The sequence below is a fragment of the Vicia villosa genome, linkage group LG7 (assembly GCF_029867415.1).
Source record: "Vicia villosa cultivar HV-30 ecotype Madison, WI linkage group LG7, Vvil1.0, whole genome shotgun sequence".
In the NCBI taxonomy this organism is placed as follows: domain Eukaryota; kingdom Viridiplantae; phylum Streptophyta; class Magnoliopsida; order Fabales; family Fabaceae; genus Vicia; species Vicia villosa.
Genome location: NC_081186.1, coordinates 99575506 through 99590105, shown reverse-complemented (window position 1 = coordinate 99590105; position 14600 = coordinate 99575506). Strand labels below are relative to the sequence as shown.

Here is a 14600-nt window from a genome sequence, read left to right as displayed (position 1 = left end):
TAAGGCATATAGTTCTCACAAGTTTTCTTTGGATGGAAAATGTATGGGAAACGTGGCTTTCTTCTTTGGTAATGAGACACACGCATGAGTTTCATTATTCAATTCTCTACTATATTCATATATCATTAATTTCTACATATAATATGATTTTTTTTCTCTTTCTTTTACATGTTATAGGAAATGGATGATCGCTCATTGGATGAAGACAAGTTTGCTATAGAGAATGTGCAACAACCAAGTTTCTCTTTTGAGGATTTTAATAATGCCAAGTCTTCAATTCATGACAACTTGATCAAGAATAGTAATAGCTCAAATTCTCTCATTTCTTCACAACAAACACCATCTCAATACCTTCTCTCTTTTGAAAACTCATCTTTGGAACCTTCTCCTAATAACATCATGGACCCTAAAACAATAACATTGAATAACAATGAGAGTGGTGAGTTACCAAAAGTAATTAAGAAAACAAACAAGAATCGTAGAAGTTCATCTGGGAGACAAGATCATATCATGGCTGAGAGAAAAAGAAGACAAGTTATTGGTGAGAGGTTCATAGCACTTTCTGCCACCATTCCTGGATTGAAGAAGGTTAGTTTATTTCTTATACCACCTACAATATCATTGGTAAATCATATATTCATAATTAATCAAGTGTTCAGAAATTTATTTCTTATATATAATTAATTAGTTATGTTATTCTAAAATTTTAATTCCTTTGAATTAATATTACAAATTTTATTTTTGACTTGTATTTGTGAAATACAATGAGAAGGATAACAATGTTTATGTGATCACAAGAGAGTGCATATGATCTGATTAAGTGGAATTAGTGAATGATTCTTCTCAACCCTAAATGTTAGAATATATATACATATATAGATGGTTTTTTGAGCTAGATAAGTGGAAAGAAACTATTTTCTCTACTTTTCGAATGAATGCAAGGGAGTAGGGGAATGACCAAATCTTCCTCCTAATTTGGAGGGGGTATTTTCCTCCTTTCACCGAAAGATTCAAAATCAACTTCTCCTAAACACCTCATCTGCCTCTTATTGACATGATGAGTTAGAAAATATACATGATTCTAAATCAGGCGGCCTATGTTACACTTCGACGACTCAAGATCACACTAGCCTAATCATTTCAATGGTCTTTTCACAACTTCTTTAAATTGCTTCATGATTTTTAAATCTGAAAAATAAAAAATATATATCTTTTAGTAGAGACTTCATAAGTTTATTTAACCCTTTAATTTTTTATAAATATATTAGACAAAGACTAACCTTTATGATTAATCACTGCATACGATTTTAAATATTCATAAATTTCAACAAAATTGAACTACAAAAAATGCAAAATAATAAATTAAGAGTTTAATGGTAGTGCACTGGTAGGGTCACCATTGATGTAAGAACTTCTTAATAGATAATCTATAAATCCTTATGTAAGCGGCTTGTTGAACCTATTTTTTTTTTTTTAAATCCAACTTATCTTACACTAATTTTTATCTTAAATAAATAACTCATAAAATATCCACAAATATAATTAATATTAATAAACAGAACATTTTCATAATACTTCATAAAACAACTCACTCATCATGTGAAATTTAATCTATTTCTTTTAAAGGGCACGTGACATTTACTTGTCTCTTAATATTACACCCTCTACAAATTTATAGTTATATCTAGTAATTTTTAAAAAATATATTTCTTATTAATATTATTATACTTTGGAATATATAAAATCAGAACTAAATGTATTTATATATAAAAGATAATTTAATAAGATTCGCACAAGTTATACTACTACTTTTCTTGATATCTATAAAAATATAGATTAAAGGGTCTTATAAATAATTAGAAAGAGGGAGCATACATTGTTTTATATGCAAAGCTTAAGAATTAGATAAAGGAATTGAAAAATAGTTTTAAAAGTAATGTTATAGTGTCAAAAAAAGATATAAAAAGTGAAACTCGATTTTAATAAAGATACATTTTCATGCACAAAGACACAAAAAATAAAAACACCTCATGTTCTGAAAAGGTCGACAGTATCTACTTTCCCTTGCACATTGTTATCATTCTGCTAAATTGCAAAATTGCCATGTGCACATTTCCTTTTTGAATTTTATATAGTATGCTTTAAAAATTGAATGATTGATGTAATGATAGCAATCTTCTTTAAAATGGGTCTTAAAAATTATTTGTTTAGAATGTAGTATTTATTAATAAAATAATATATATTTAAATTTTAAGTTTATATTAATTTTTAATAGAATAAATAATTTTTTATGCAACTTTAGCTATATTAATTTGGTTAATATATTTTTTTTAATGTTGTAAATTTACAAGTATCAACAATTAATTTATATTAATAAATTATAAGTGTATATAAAATAGTATTGTTAAAAATCAAACCATGAATAATATAATATATATTTAAATTTTAAGTTTATATTAATTTTTTTATAGAATAAATAATTTTTTATGCAACTTTAGCTATATTAATTCGATTACTTTTTTTTTAAAGTTGTAAATTTACAAGTATCAACAATTTATTTATATTGATATATTATTATTATATATAAAATAATATTGTTAATAATCGAACCATGAATAAACAAATCTTATCCATTAAGTTCAACTAACAAATATCAACTGAGTATCATCCACTATTTATTAACATTGTTGTATCTTCAAAGTAAAATTGTATAAATTTATGTTGGAATTAGACTCTCAAACCTTTGAGTAATTCCTTATCGTTAAAGATGACAATGAAGAAAATAGGAACAAAACTAGGATTAGGGTTTGCGGAAATTAAAAGAGAAGAAGGAAGTATTTTCTGCAGAGTTTCTCTCTGCCCACAAACTGTGGAAATTCTGTTATTCACTTGCAACTGCAACTTCTGTGAATACAAGATTAATGACTTGATTACAAATAATGAGGGTTACTCCCTATTTATAGATTTAGGTTAGTCTTCTCCCTAAGCCAAAGCCCAAAACTATAAAAGCCCAAAATACCTATTTTGGAGCTAAATCAAATCTAATCTATTTTAAATCTAAATCAAATCTATCTAGATTTAAAACAAACTTATGTGTAACAAACTGTTACACACTTCGATACACCTTGTGTTCGAGTAACAACCTGCCTCGACACAAGGAATTACAAATTAACACACCACCTAATTCATTGTGTCTAAGCTATCAACATTCATCATAGCTCTTAGTCTTCTGAATATTTCGACCAGCACTCCCTTCGTCATGATATCTGCAATCTGATTCTCAGTTCTGCAGTGTTCCAAATTCATCTTCCCTTTAGCTACCTGCTCTCGAAGATAATGGAACCTCATTTCGATGTGCTTGCTTCGACCATGTGCTATCGGGTTCTTCGCAAGATTGATAGTTGACATGCTGTCAATCTTCATGGTAATTGCTCCATGATCTTTACCTGTTATCTCTTCGACCAAGTTCACCATCCATGTTGCTTGACATGCACAAAGAGAAGCAGCTATGTACTCTGCTTCGCATGATGATAGTGCCACTACTGGTTCCTTTCTCGAACTCCAAGCAACTGGTGCACCACCTAGCATAAACACATATCCTGCTGTGGATTTTCGATCCTCAGCATCACTACACCAACTCGAGTCGGTGTAACCCACTAATTTGCATTCTTTTCCCTTATCAGCTGCAGGAAACAGAATGCCATAGTCGAGAGTTCCTTTCAGATACCTCAGTATCCTCTTCGCCGCTGCTAGGTGTGATACCTTTGGCTTCTGCATGAATCTACTTATCATACCTACACTGTATGCTAAGTCAGGCCTTGTGTGACAAAGGTATCTCAATGACCCAATAAGTCTTCTGTATTGGGTTGGGTCAACATCCTCTTCATCTGGGTTCTTCGACAGTTGCAATCTTGTTTCAGCAGGTGTCGAAGTCGAATTGCATTCTTCCATCTCAAATCTCTTGAGAATTTCACTTGCATATCTTCTTTGATGCATCATCAAGCCTCTACTACCCTTGTAGAATTCGATACCAAGGAAGTATGAAATTTCGCCCAAATCTGACATTTCAAATTCCTTGCTGAGATCACCTTTAAAGCCTTCGATCTCTTTCTTGCAGCTACCTGTTATCAACAAGTCATCGACATAGAGACATAGTATAAGCAATTCACTCTTGCTTCTTCTTACATATACCCCATGTTCAGTTGTGCACTTCACAAATTCTTTCTCCCTTAGGAAACTGTCGATCTTCTTATTCCAAGCTCTTGGAGCTTGCTTCAGTCCATACAGGGCTTTATGCAGTCTGTACACTTTTCTCTCTTCGCCGTGTTTCACAAACCCAACTGGTTGTGTAACATAGACTTCTTCGTCCAAGGGTCCATTCAGGAATGCACATTTAACGTCCATCTGACACATGTGCCAATTGTTCATGTTCGCTAGACCAACAACCAACCTGATCGTTTCGATCCTGGCAACAGGTGCAAAGACCTCATCGAAGTCAATTCCTTCCTTCTGAAGAAATCCTTTTGCCACAAGCCTCGCCTTGTATCGAGTCACTTCACCTTTTGGATTACACTTCACCTTGTATACCCACTTCACATCAATTGCCTTCTTGCCTTGAGGCAATTCGACAAGTGACCAAGTATTGTTGTCTTCGATGGACTTCAATTCTTCATTCATAGCTTTCACCCACTTCGAATCCTTCAATGCCTCAGTTGCATTGACAGGTTCGACATCTGCGTAGAAAGCGTAATGTACCAGCTCACCTTCATCATTGACTACATCATCTGATGTAATCACACATTCTTGCAACCTTGCAGGCATGTGTCTTGTTCTCTGAGGTCTGCCTGAGCCTGCATCACCTCTGACTTCTTCTTGTCGAACTTCTTCTCTTTCGACTTCAGTAGCTGGTTCGTCATAAAGAATTCTCACTGAATCCTTCTTGACATTTTCAGTCCAATCCCATTCTTTAAGCTCATCTATGATCACGTCCCTGCTGATCACTACTTGCTTGTTCACTGGGTCGAACAACTTGTATCCTCCAGTCGAATGATATCCTATAAGTATCATTTGACTCGACTTGTCATCAAGTTTTCTTCTCAACTGATCTGGCACATGTCTATGTGCTATAGATCCAAATACCTTCAGATGGCTCAAGCTAGGCTTCACACCAGACCAACATTCTTCTGGAGTAATTCCTTCTAGCTTCTTTGTCGGACATCTGTTTAGAATGTATGTTGCAGTCGACACTGCTTCTCCCCAAAATTCCTTAGGTAAATGCTTTCCTTTCAACATACTTCTCACCATATTCATGATGGTTCTATTCTTCCTTTCTGCAGTTCCATTTTGCTGTGGAGTGTAGGGTGGCACCACCTCATGCATAATCCCTTCTTTCTCACATAACATGTCGAAGTCTTTCGACACATATTCTCCACCACCATCAGTTCTCAAAACCTTGAGCTTTCGACCACTTTGTCTTTCGACCATAGATTTGAACTTGACAAATACCTCGATCACTTCACTTTTCTTCTTGATCAGGTAAGTCCATAGTTTTCGACTGAAATCATCTATGAATGTAACAAAGTATTTGTTACCTCCATTCGAATCCACCTGGATTGGTCCACATACATCAGAGTATATGATTTCGAGAATAGCCTTCGACTTACTTCCTGCATCCTTGCTGAAGCTATTCTTGTGCTGCTTCGCCTGCACACATTCCTCACATACCTCGTTTGGAATGTCGATTTCTGGCAGTCCTGAAACCATATTCTTTCTTTTCAAGTCTCTGATGTCATTGAAGTTGAGATGCCCTAGTCGATAGTGCCATATCCATTCATCTCTGCTAGCTGCAGTTGCAAGGCACTCGTGCTCCATCACATTGAGTTCGATCTTGAAGGTTCTATTCTGTGACATAGGAGCCTTCAAGATTAACCTCCCACTTGCATCGACAACTCTCATCATCTTGTCTTCGATCGAAACTTTGTAATTCTTTTCGACCAACTGCCCAATGCTGAGTAAGTTGCTCTTCATGCCTGGTATGTACAACACATTGGAAATTACTGACCTCTTTCCATCTTTCCTCGTAATCATTACATCACCAATACCTTCAGCTGCTAGAGTATTGTCATTTGCAAATTTCACCATATTTTTCATCGAGGGTCTTATGTTGACAAACCAATCTTTTCTTCCAGACATGTGTGATGAGCATCCTGAATCCAAGTACCATTGGTCCTTGAATTTATGTTCATCTTTTGTTGTGACCATCAACAACATCTCTTCTTCTTCTTGTTTTGCAAACTTTGCATCACTTTCTTGACTTTTATTCTTTTCTGGACAAACTGTCGAATAGTGACCATACTTCTGACAGTTGAAACATTGAATGTGACTCTTGTCAGGCTTTCGACCACCACCTCTTCCTCTACCTGCAGCACCACCTCTTTGGTATCCTTGGTAAGAAGGTTTTCTCTGATTCGACCAATTTCCTTCTTGCTGATTTCGACCAGTCGAATTGTTGTAGCCACCTCTACCTTTATTTCCAGTCCAGCTTCCTTTGCCTTTCTTTTCGTTTGCTGACTGAGCCTGCAGAGCCACTTCGCTCTTCGACTTGCCTGCAGCTCTTTCAGCCATTCTTTGTTCATGAGATTCAAGTGTCCCTTGAAGCTCTTCTTTTGTCAATTTCGACAAGTCCTTCGACTCTTCTATGGCTACCACGATGTGGTCGAACTTAGGAGCCAAAGATCTCAAAATCTTTGAGACAACAGCTCTTGTTGTTAATACTTCTCCACATATCTTGATTTGATTCACTAGTTTCGTAATCCTAGTGAAGAAATCAGTTATGCTTTCGCTATCTTCCATCTGAAGCAATTCATATGTTCTCTTGTGAGTTTGTAACCTCACCTCTTTCACCTTTTCTGCACCTCCAAAAGATTTTTCAAGAATCTCCCAAGCTTCTTTTGAAGATTCTATATCACTAACCTTTTCAAAATTATCTGGACTCAGACATTGATGGATTATAAAGAGAGCTTTATAATCTTTCTTCTTCAATTCTTTATAAGCAGCCTTTTCTTCCTCCTTCGCACCTTCTGCAAGCGGTTCTACCCCTTCTTTTACAAGATCCCAAAGATCTTGACAACAGAATACAACCTTCATCTGCTTGCACCAATTCTCATAGTTATCTCCTTTCAGAATTGGTAGTGTTGCTGGAAAATGCCCATTCGGATGATTCATTGCCATCGCCATTCTTCTTGCCTTGAATCGATTAACCGGAGCTCTAGATACCAGATGTTGGAATTAGACTCTCAAACCTTTGAGTAATTCCTTATCGTTAAAGATGACAATGAAGAAAATAGGAACAAAACTAGGATTAGGGTTTGCGGAAATTAAAAGAGAAGAAGGAAGTATTTTCTGCAGAGTTTCTCTCTGCCCACAAACTGTGGAAATTCTGTTATTCACTTGCAACTGCAACTTCTGTGAATACAAGATTAATGACTTGATTACAAATAATGAGGGTTACTCCCTATTTATAGATTTAGGTTAGTCTTCTCCCTAAGCCAAAGCCCAAAACTATAAAAGCCCAAAATACCTATTTTGGAGCTAAATCAAATCTAATCTATTTTAAATCTAAATCAAATCTATCTAGATTTAAAACAAACTTATGTGTAACAAACTGTTACACACTTCGATACACCTTGTGTTCGAGTAACAACCTGCCTCGACACAAGGAATTACAAATTAACAATTTATACAATATAAAAGGTATTTGAATCACTTTTTTATTAGTTTTATTATTTCAATTTAAATACATGAACTTCAATAAACAAATGCATCACAAAAAATTAAATTCAAGTCAAATTAATTACGGAGGCAAAATTAATTTTATTTTAAAAAAAAATCAAACACAAAAAATTAATTACACATGTCAAGAATCATTTTTGTTTTCCAAAATGAAATTAAAAATACACTACATTTTAAATTCCTACCACTTACAATTATTAAAAATATTATCAACTTTTAAAAATTTAATTTTTATAATATTAAACCACATAAAAAATATGAAATCCATTTACAATATTTATTGATTTTTTAGTAAATAAATTAATCAATATAGTTTATAATAAAAAAATCTAATATATGTAATTTTTATAAAATTATTATCATGAATTAAAATATGAGGCAGAGTAAATATTAAGATATTCGTACTTATATTTGTCTATTTAAGTGGATATTTATTTGTGTCTATTTGACATTTTTTACCATATTTTTGGGATTAGTATGAGTTTGATTGTCGTGTGGTATTGTTTCTTTATATATAATTTAAATAATATATGTTTTTTCTTCTTATAGACAGATAAAATGTACATACTTGAACAAGCTATCAATTATGTGAAGCAACTTCAAGAGAAAGTAAAAGAGCTGGATAATGAAAACAAAATGAAAAACAAATATTCAGAAATATTGATAAAAGAATCTCAAGCTTGCAAAAAAAAGGATGATATTGATGAGGATAAATATTACTCCAATAAAGAACTACCTAAAGTTAAAGCAAGAGTGATAGATAAGGAAATTATGATTGGAATCCATTGTGAGAAACAAGAGAATATTGTGGTGAAAATAATGGGTTTGCTTCAAAATCTTCATCTATCACTTGCTAGTAGTAGCATATTACCATTTGGAAATTCCACTCTTAAAGTTACAATCATTGCTAAGGTAATTATTATTTTACTTTTTCAATTCAATCAAATTATATTTTGAGAGTGAGTAACAAAATGTTAAAGAAAAACATTAATTTTAAAAGTGGTTTCAAATTATTTTGCAGATGAATGATAAGTACTGCATGAACGTGACTGATCTAGTTGAAAACCTGAGGCATTATCTCTCAGAATTACCAGACAATCAGAATAACATTTGTTGAAAGTTGTGTTTGGTTTTATTTTCCGCACTGTATTTTGTTATTATGAACATACTTGATGTACGAGTATGAGAAACTTTTTACTCATGTAATCTCGTATACTATTTTATTATGTTTCAGTACCAGTATTAACAGTTTAAACGTGATAATTCTAGACATATCCCGTTTAGATTGTTACAATTACTGTCATCAAATAAGAGACATTGACAATACTCCAGAGAGGACATAAGCCTTCACCACTATCGTCAATCTTCAAACATTTTACCTTTATATTTTTTTTGGATCGCACAGCCGTTTGGATTTCATCCTAAGTAATAGTACATTCCTTCCCATAAAGAAGAACATTCTTAACGACTTTCTGATTTTCAGCAATTTCAAAATATATTTTCTTTTCTCATTATCGCTTAACGTGTTAAAACACACTTCAACCATTTTGTTAGGATTTATGTAAAGGGACTAACAAGATCTTTGCATGAATATCAACTACATGCAAGTTCTATCAATTATTTAAACATATCAAACAAGCTTTGTTGTGTGTGACTGAATTAATCAGAAATTTCAAGTCTTGAAATATGGCAAATGAGATGTTCCATAAGAGTTTCTTGTCATGCAGAATTCAACATAATCACGAACCGTAGTTTCCCTATACTTTGGAGGATTGTCTTCTGATACTAATTCTTTTATAGGACCATAAAGTTTTGTTGCTGGTTGAAGACTTGTGCTAAAAAGGCTTGCAACTGATATTCTTGGACCAACATAGTTTGACACTACTCTATGCTCAACACTCTTGAATTTGTCATTTGTTATAAGCTGTTTCCAACAAATTTGTGAATTAACAAAAGCAAAACCAATATGGTGTAAATTAGTTTAACACTAGCATGCATCAAAATTAATCTCAATGAAAAACTACCTGTAGAAGATCGCCAATGCTGATGATTAAAGCACCGGGTATAGGTGATACATCAACCCAATTATTTTCACGAAGAAGTTGTAATCCACCAATATGATCTTGTAGAAGCACGGTGAGAAAGTCGTTGTCAGTATGTTTGATTGCTCCCAAAGTTAATTCCGGTTGTGGACAGGAAGGATAGTAATGGTAAACAACTGCAAGTCCCTCGTTGCATCCAATATCATTTAAATAGTTTGGATTCAGTCCGAGAGCTTCTGATAATAACTCAAACAATACACTTCCTAGTTTCATAACTTGCTTCGAATATTCCAACATTATATCTCTGCAACCATATGCACAAAAATGCTTTAATCTCAACTATCATCAAATTCAAATGCTAAGATTATCACTAAGGAGATCAATAGCTACGATGCACGGACGCCTCTAGGAGATCAATAGTTTGTCACAGTGTCTCATACGCATCATATTTCAGTGTCTATGTCGAAGTATGTGCTTCATAGATAGATCTATAGTGCAAGAGCATCAAAATTTAAGATTATATGTAACATATACCTGCAAACTGATGGCAAATCTTCTGGTTTAGGAGAATGAGGAGCCATGAAACAGTGAAAGGTATCCCTCCAACTAGCAGCTGGTGAACTATAAAGATCAATGTTACTATTATAAACCAAAGGTTTCGTAACATCGCGTGAGTATAGTTCTCTTTTCACCTCAGAATCTTGCTCAAAGAATCTAATAACTCCGTTCTTCATCTCATCCAAAACACTAACTTCTATTCCATGATTAACAACTTGAAAGAAACCCCATGTCTCAGATGCTTCCCTAATTTTCTCAACTACTGCTTTTCTTTTTGTTGGATCTAGATGAATATCAACAAGATCAATGGATGGAACAACAAGTTTGGTGGTACTTGAAGATGAATAAGTTGAGTCTTTATCAAAGTCATGATGGAATATGCGCGGGATCGTTGTGATAGAAGCATCAACAAGTCCTTTAACGCCATCTTTTGTTTCATCAAAAGCTTTCAGCTCACTTGCTCTATCATACTCAAGTTCTGTTGCCATTGAAATTTCACTGGTTTTAGAGATTTTTATTTTTGTCTGTAGTTTTTCAAGACATGTCTTTATATATATGCAACAAGTGGGTGTCTTGAAGAGACAAAATTGCATTAATTAAGAAGTTGGAATCAAGCATTTGGGAATCTACAGCTTGGAATTTTGTCATTTTGGATGTAGTTTTTCACATTAATTATTTTCCTAATTCAGAATATACTTAATTGCTGCTGTTTTGGTTCTGTTTAATATTGCAGTGATTATGTCATAGTGTTATTTGTTTTTCTGTGCAGATTCCATGAACTGGATATAAAGATCCATGTGGTTTGTGTTTTGTCCTAATGCAGCTGTTGCTTCATTATTGGCATAACTATATTTATATTTTACCCTAATATTCTATACTTAAGAAGATAAGAACTAACTAATAAAATTAAACATCATTTCATTCATGATAATTCTAATGTCTCAATGAGACTACATTACATAAAGTCCTTAATGGATAATAAATTTAAAAGTCCAAATACTTATAAGTTATAAGAGCCTAACTAAATAACCATACAAATAAAACTTTTAAATAAACTTAAATATATAAATCGACTAAATAACCATACAAATAAAAAATTTAAATAAACTTAAATATATACATCTATAGGAAAATGTAATTCTTGAATGTGCTCCGAAATACTGGATCTCCACGTTGATTTCAGACTCAACCACAGGTAAGTTTTTGACATAGCCAAATAATAGTATTGATTATGATAATACATACATATAAGTTCAATTGTTGAAATTATAACTCAGTTCCTTGATCATCTATGCAAGCAGAAGTTCACAATGCATGAATATAAAATACTCTATCTATAGCTACCTCTCTAGAGTGATTTTTTGAGAGAAAGAAGCTACTATCTCGGCTGCATTATTCTCCTCCTTCCCAAGAGCAATCACGGCTTTCTTCAAGATGGATTCTGTTGGTTGGTGAGAGTTCTCTAGTGCCTTTGAGATGGCTTGCCATTTCTCGCCGTGTTTTGGTCCAGCAGCAACACATCTCTTCAATACATCCTTCTGGTTCTCCTCACTTCCATGCTGCAATTCAAATTTGTAGCGAAGAGCCCAAAAATCACCAATGTCAGGAGCAAGTGTGACAGCCCTATTCAGCAAATTCCTGGCTGTGTCCAGCTTGTTATCAATCCAGAATAATTTTCCCACCACGGCTATAACATGGGGATCACGGTTACAAAACTTTAGGGCATCCATACCCTTGCTTTTTTTTTTGCTTGCGACGAGGAGCCATCTCAATTGATGATGCCCATAGAATGCCAGAATAGGGACACTCCTGCAATGCTTTTGCCATCAAAATATCAGCTTCTTTCTTATACCCATGCTTTAGTTCTGCTCTAACAGCGGCTAGCCAGAGTTGATGGTTTTGAGGATTCTCATCTCGAGCCATTGTAAGAACTGCTCGAGCTTTACCAATCCCGCTCATCTCCTCTTCAAGATTCGAAAGAGAAAGCCAGAGCGGTACCGAATTAGGACAAGCTTTCAGTCCACAATCATACACCTTGTAAGCTTCCATTTTATGAGCATGCTGCTTCTCAGGCTGTTGCTGCTGCTTTGCAGTCTCGGCAAGGCATTCCTCGAGCTGGCCAAGCATTAACCACAATTTATAAAATGAAGGGAATTGGTTCAGTCCTTCATGTAACAGTTTCCTTTCCTCTTCAACGTTCCCGAGTTGTCTCTCTAGGATAGCTGATTTCATCCAGACTCTCGCTGTACCCACTATTTCTCGCGCTTTAGCCAACAACATTCTAGCTCTTTCGTGTTGGTGATTTTCAAATTCTAGCTAGGTTAAATGCTGCGAGCCATATTTCCTCCGAATCGGTTAATATTTCTCTTGCCTTAATGAGAATCTTGTTAGCATTGTCATAAGTTTCCCTCCTAGCAAGCTGAAGCCAGTACTCGACATGCAATGGACAATATTCCACAGCTCTATATAGCAAAGTTACAGCATCTTGTTGATCATTTGCAAGGTTCACAAGAGCTGACCAGAGCGTAACTGAATCGGGATTATGTTCGAGACCCCGAGTAATCACAGCCTTTGCATTAAGGGGATCTGCCAGCCTACAAGCCTCGAGCCAAATACGTTCATTGTTGGGACATTCTTGACACCCCTTCTGTATCAACTGCCTAGCAGCCAGAAGGTTGCCTGCCGACTCCTCCCACCTCGCAGCAGCAGCCCAAGAAGGAGCATCTTTCGGATTTGTCTGAAGAGTTATCATCAGCTCCTGCACCAACCTATCCTTGACAAGAAGGAGGCGAGCCGGCGGTTCAGTGCCACCATAAAAGGGAACATGTAGGGTTAGGGTTGAGTAATTTCCAACGCCTAGGTTAGAGATCAAGACAGAATCATTATCACCAATAGTTAAAACTTCTTCACACTCTTTCTTATGGAACCATCCAATTCTACATGCAATTTTCACCGATATCATTAAAAGCATTATACCTCCTAGTGATACTTCATCACTATTTTTATGATGGATAAGTTTCATCAACATGGACAGTTTATTTCCTATTTGCGGAGTTTCACCAATGACGAGTGCATGATCAATCTCTCGAGAGAGGAAGAAGCATAAGTTAAAAAATTCAATAGGGTCGCTTTGGTTGCCTGGTTCAAAATGTGAGGCCAAACGATTAATGGAAATCTATTCAAATGAACTCAAGATAGTTTCCAGAAAAAATATTCTTCCTCAAAATGCTAACACGTGACATAACCACATAAAGGAAGTCTTTTTAGGATCATTCTTCAAAATAGACAGAGCAACTAGACATTTACTACGAGAAAACCTTGCTCCAACCATATATATATATATATATATATATATATATATATATATATATATATATATATATATATATATATATATATATATATATATATATATATATCGCTTACATGAGATTTAAAGTATACATATTTTCTTCATATTTTACTGAACCTTCTTTTCTTGAACTCGATTAGTGACTTGTGTGTTGGAGTGTTAATTTTATACGACCACTCATATGTTGCCTCTCCAGAGATTTGCACAATTGTATCAGAAGTCCACCACCTTAATCCATCTGCAATTCTTAATCTAGAATGGGACAGTGGTGTCGTTTATGGAAATCAACATCTAACTCTTGTGAAATTCAACAATAAAATCTCGTTTAGTTCTAAATCGAAATCTTCAAAGAATTCTTTCAAATCATCGAACTAGTATCTTCTCCAATCTATGTTGTTGGTTAGGTTAGAACCTCAGACACAGAACTCCCCCTTATCGACGATGCAGAACGAGAAACGAAAAAAGCAACAAACTGATGTTAAGGTTTCGAGAACATAAGAAGATATGTGAAATCTTTAATGCAACATTCTTAATGGTCGTAACCACTGCCATAATGAAGCATATGGTATCAAACCTTATGGTTGGCAACAAAAGCTCTTGGGGTTCGATACACTTCAGAGCATTCATGTAGTTAGAGTTATGAAGTTGATGACAATTTATCAAGTGTACTTAACGCATTGAAGTATTAAATTTATAATTTTGTATCCATAAGAATTATTTTATTTTAGTAAAGTGATTCAAGTGCTATAATAAGTAAAATGGGGGATTTTCAGTTTTTTTAGATAAATTAAAAGCGTAAATAAAATTGATGCAAAAATTGATCAGATTAACGATGATGAGGTTTTATTTGAATCCTC

General features: G+C 34.3%; 2 protein-coding genes and 1 pseudogene across 2 annotated transcripts; 1 reads left to right on the top strand and 2 right to left on the bottom strand.

Annotated features, from left to right (window-relative positions):
- Window positions 1-17: 17 nt before the first annotated feature.
- Window positions 18-9217, top strand: LOC131616122 (transcription factor bHLH18-like). The gene is made up of 4 exons (XM_058887375.1): window positions 18-68; window positions 178-588; window positions 8341-8703; window positions 8813-9217. Exons 1-4 carry the CDS (start codon window positions 33-35, stop codon window positions 8906-8908), a joined length of 906 nt encoding a protein of 301 aa, XP_058743358.1. The 5' UTR covers window positions 18-32; the 3' UTR covers window positions 8909-9217.
- Window positions 9218-9275: 58 nt separating this feature from the next.
- On the bottom strand, window positions 9276-10908 carry LOC131616121 (1-aminocyclopropane-1-carboxylate oxidase homolog 12-like). Its single transcript, XM_058887374.1, has 3 exons — window positions 10368-10908; window positions 9816-10137; window positions 9276-9715 (listed from the first exon to the last, which is right to left on the bottom strand). Exons 1-3 carry the CDS (start codon window positions 10877-10879, stop codon window positions 9464-9466), a joined length of 1086 nt encoding a protein of 361 aa, XP_058743357.1. The 5' UTR covers window positions 10880-10908; the 3' UTR covers window positions 9276-9463.
- A 620-nt stretch (window positions 10909-11528) lies between these two features.
- LOC131618000 (protein STABILIZED1-like) lies at window positions 11529-13511 on the bottom strand (annotated as a pseudogene).
- Between the last annotated feature and the right edge of the window lie 1089 nt (window positions 13512-14600).

What these genes read in the sequence shown, in the direction of transcription:
- LOC131616122 (XM_058887375.1), top strand. Translation starts at nt 33, where the DNA reads ATGGAAAATGTATGGGAAACGTGGCTTTCTTCTTTG. An exon ending in AAACGTGGCTTTCTTCTTTG is followed by an intron (nt 69 to 177) that starts GTAATGAGACAC and finishes TACATGTTATAG; the next exon opens with GAAATGGATGATCGCTCATT. An exon ending in AAGTTACAATCATTGCTAAG is followed by an intron (nt 8,704 to 8,812) that starts GTAATTATTATT and finishes ATTATTTTGCAG; the next exon opens with ATGAATGATAAGTACTGCAT.
- LOC131616121 (XM_058887374.1), bottom strand. Translation starts at nt 10,879, where the DNA reads ATGGCAACAGAACTTGAGTATGATAGAGCAAGTGAGCTGAAAGCTTTT. An exon ending in GATTTGCCATCAGTTTGCAG is followed by an intron (nt 10,138 to 10,367) that starts GTATATGTTACA and finishes ATATGGTTGCAG; the next exon opens with AGATATAATGTTGGAATATT. An exon ending in GCATTGGCGATCTTCTACAG is followed by an intron (nt 9,716 to 9,815) that starts GTAGTTTTTCAT and finishes TGTTGGAAACAG; the next exon opens with CTTATAACAAATGACAAATT.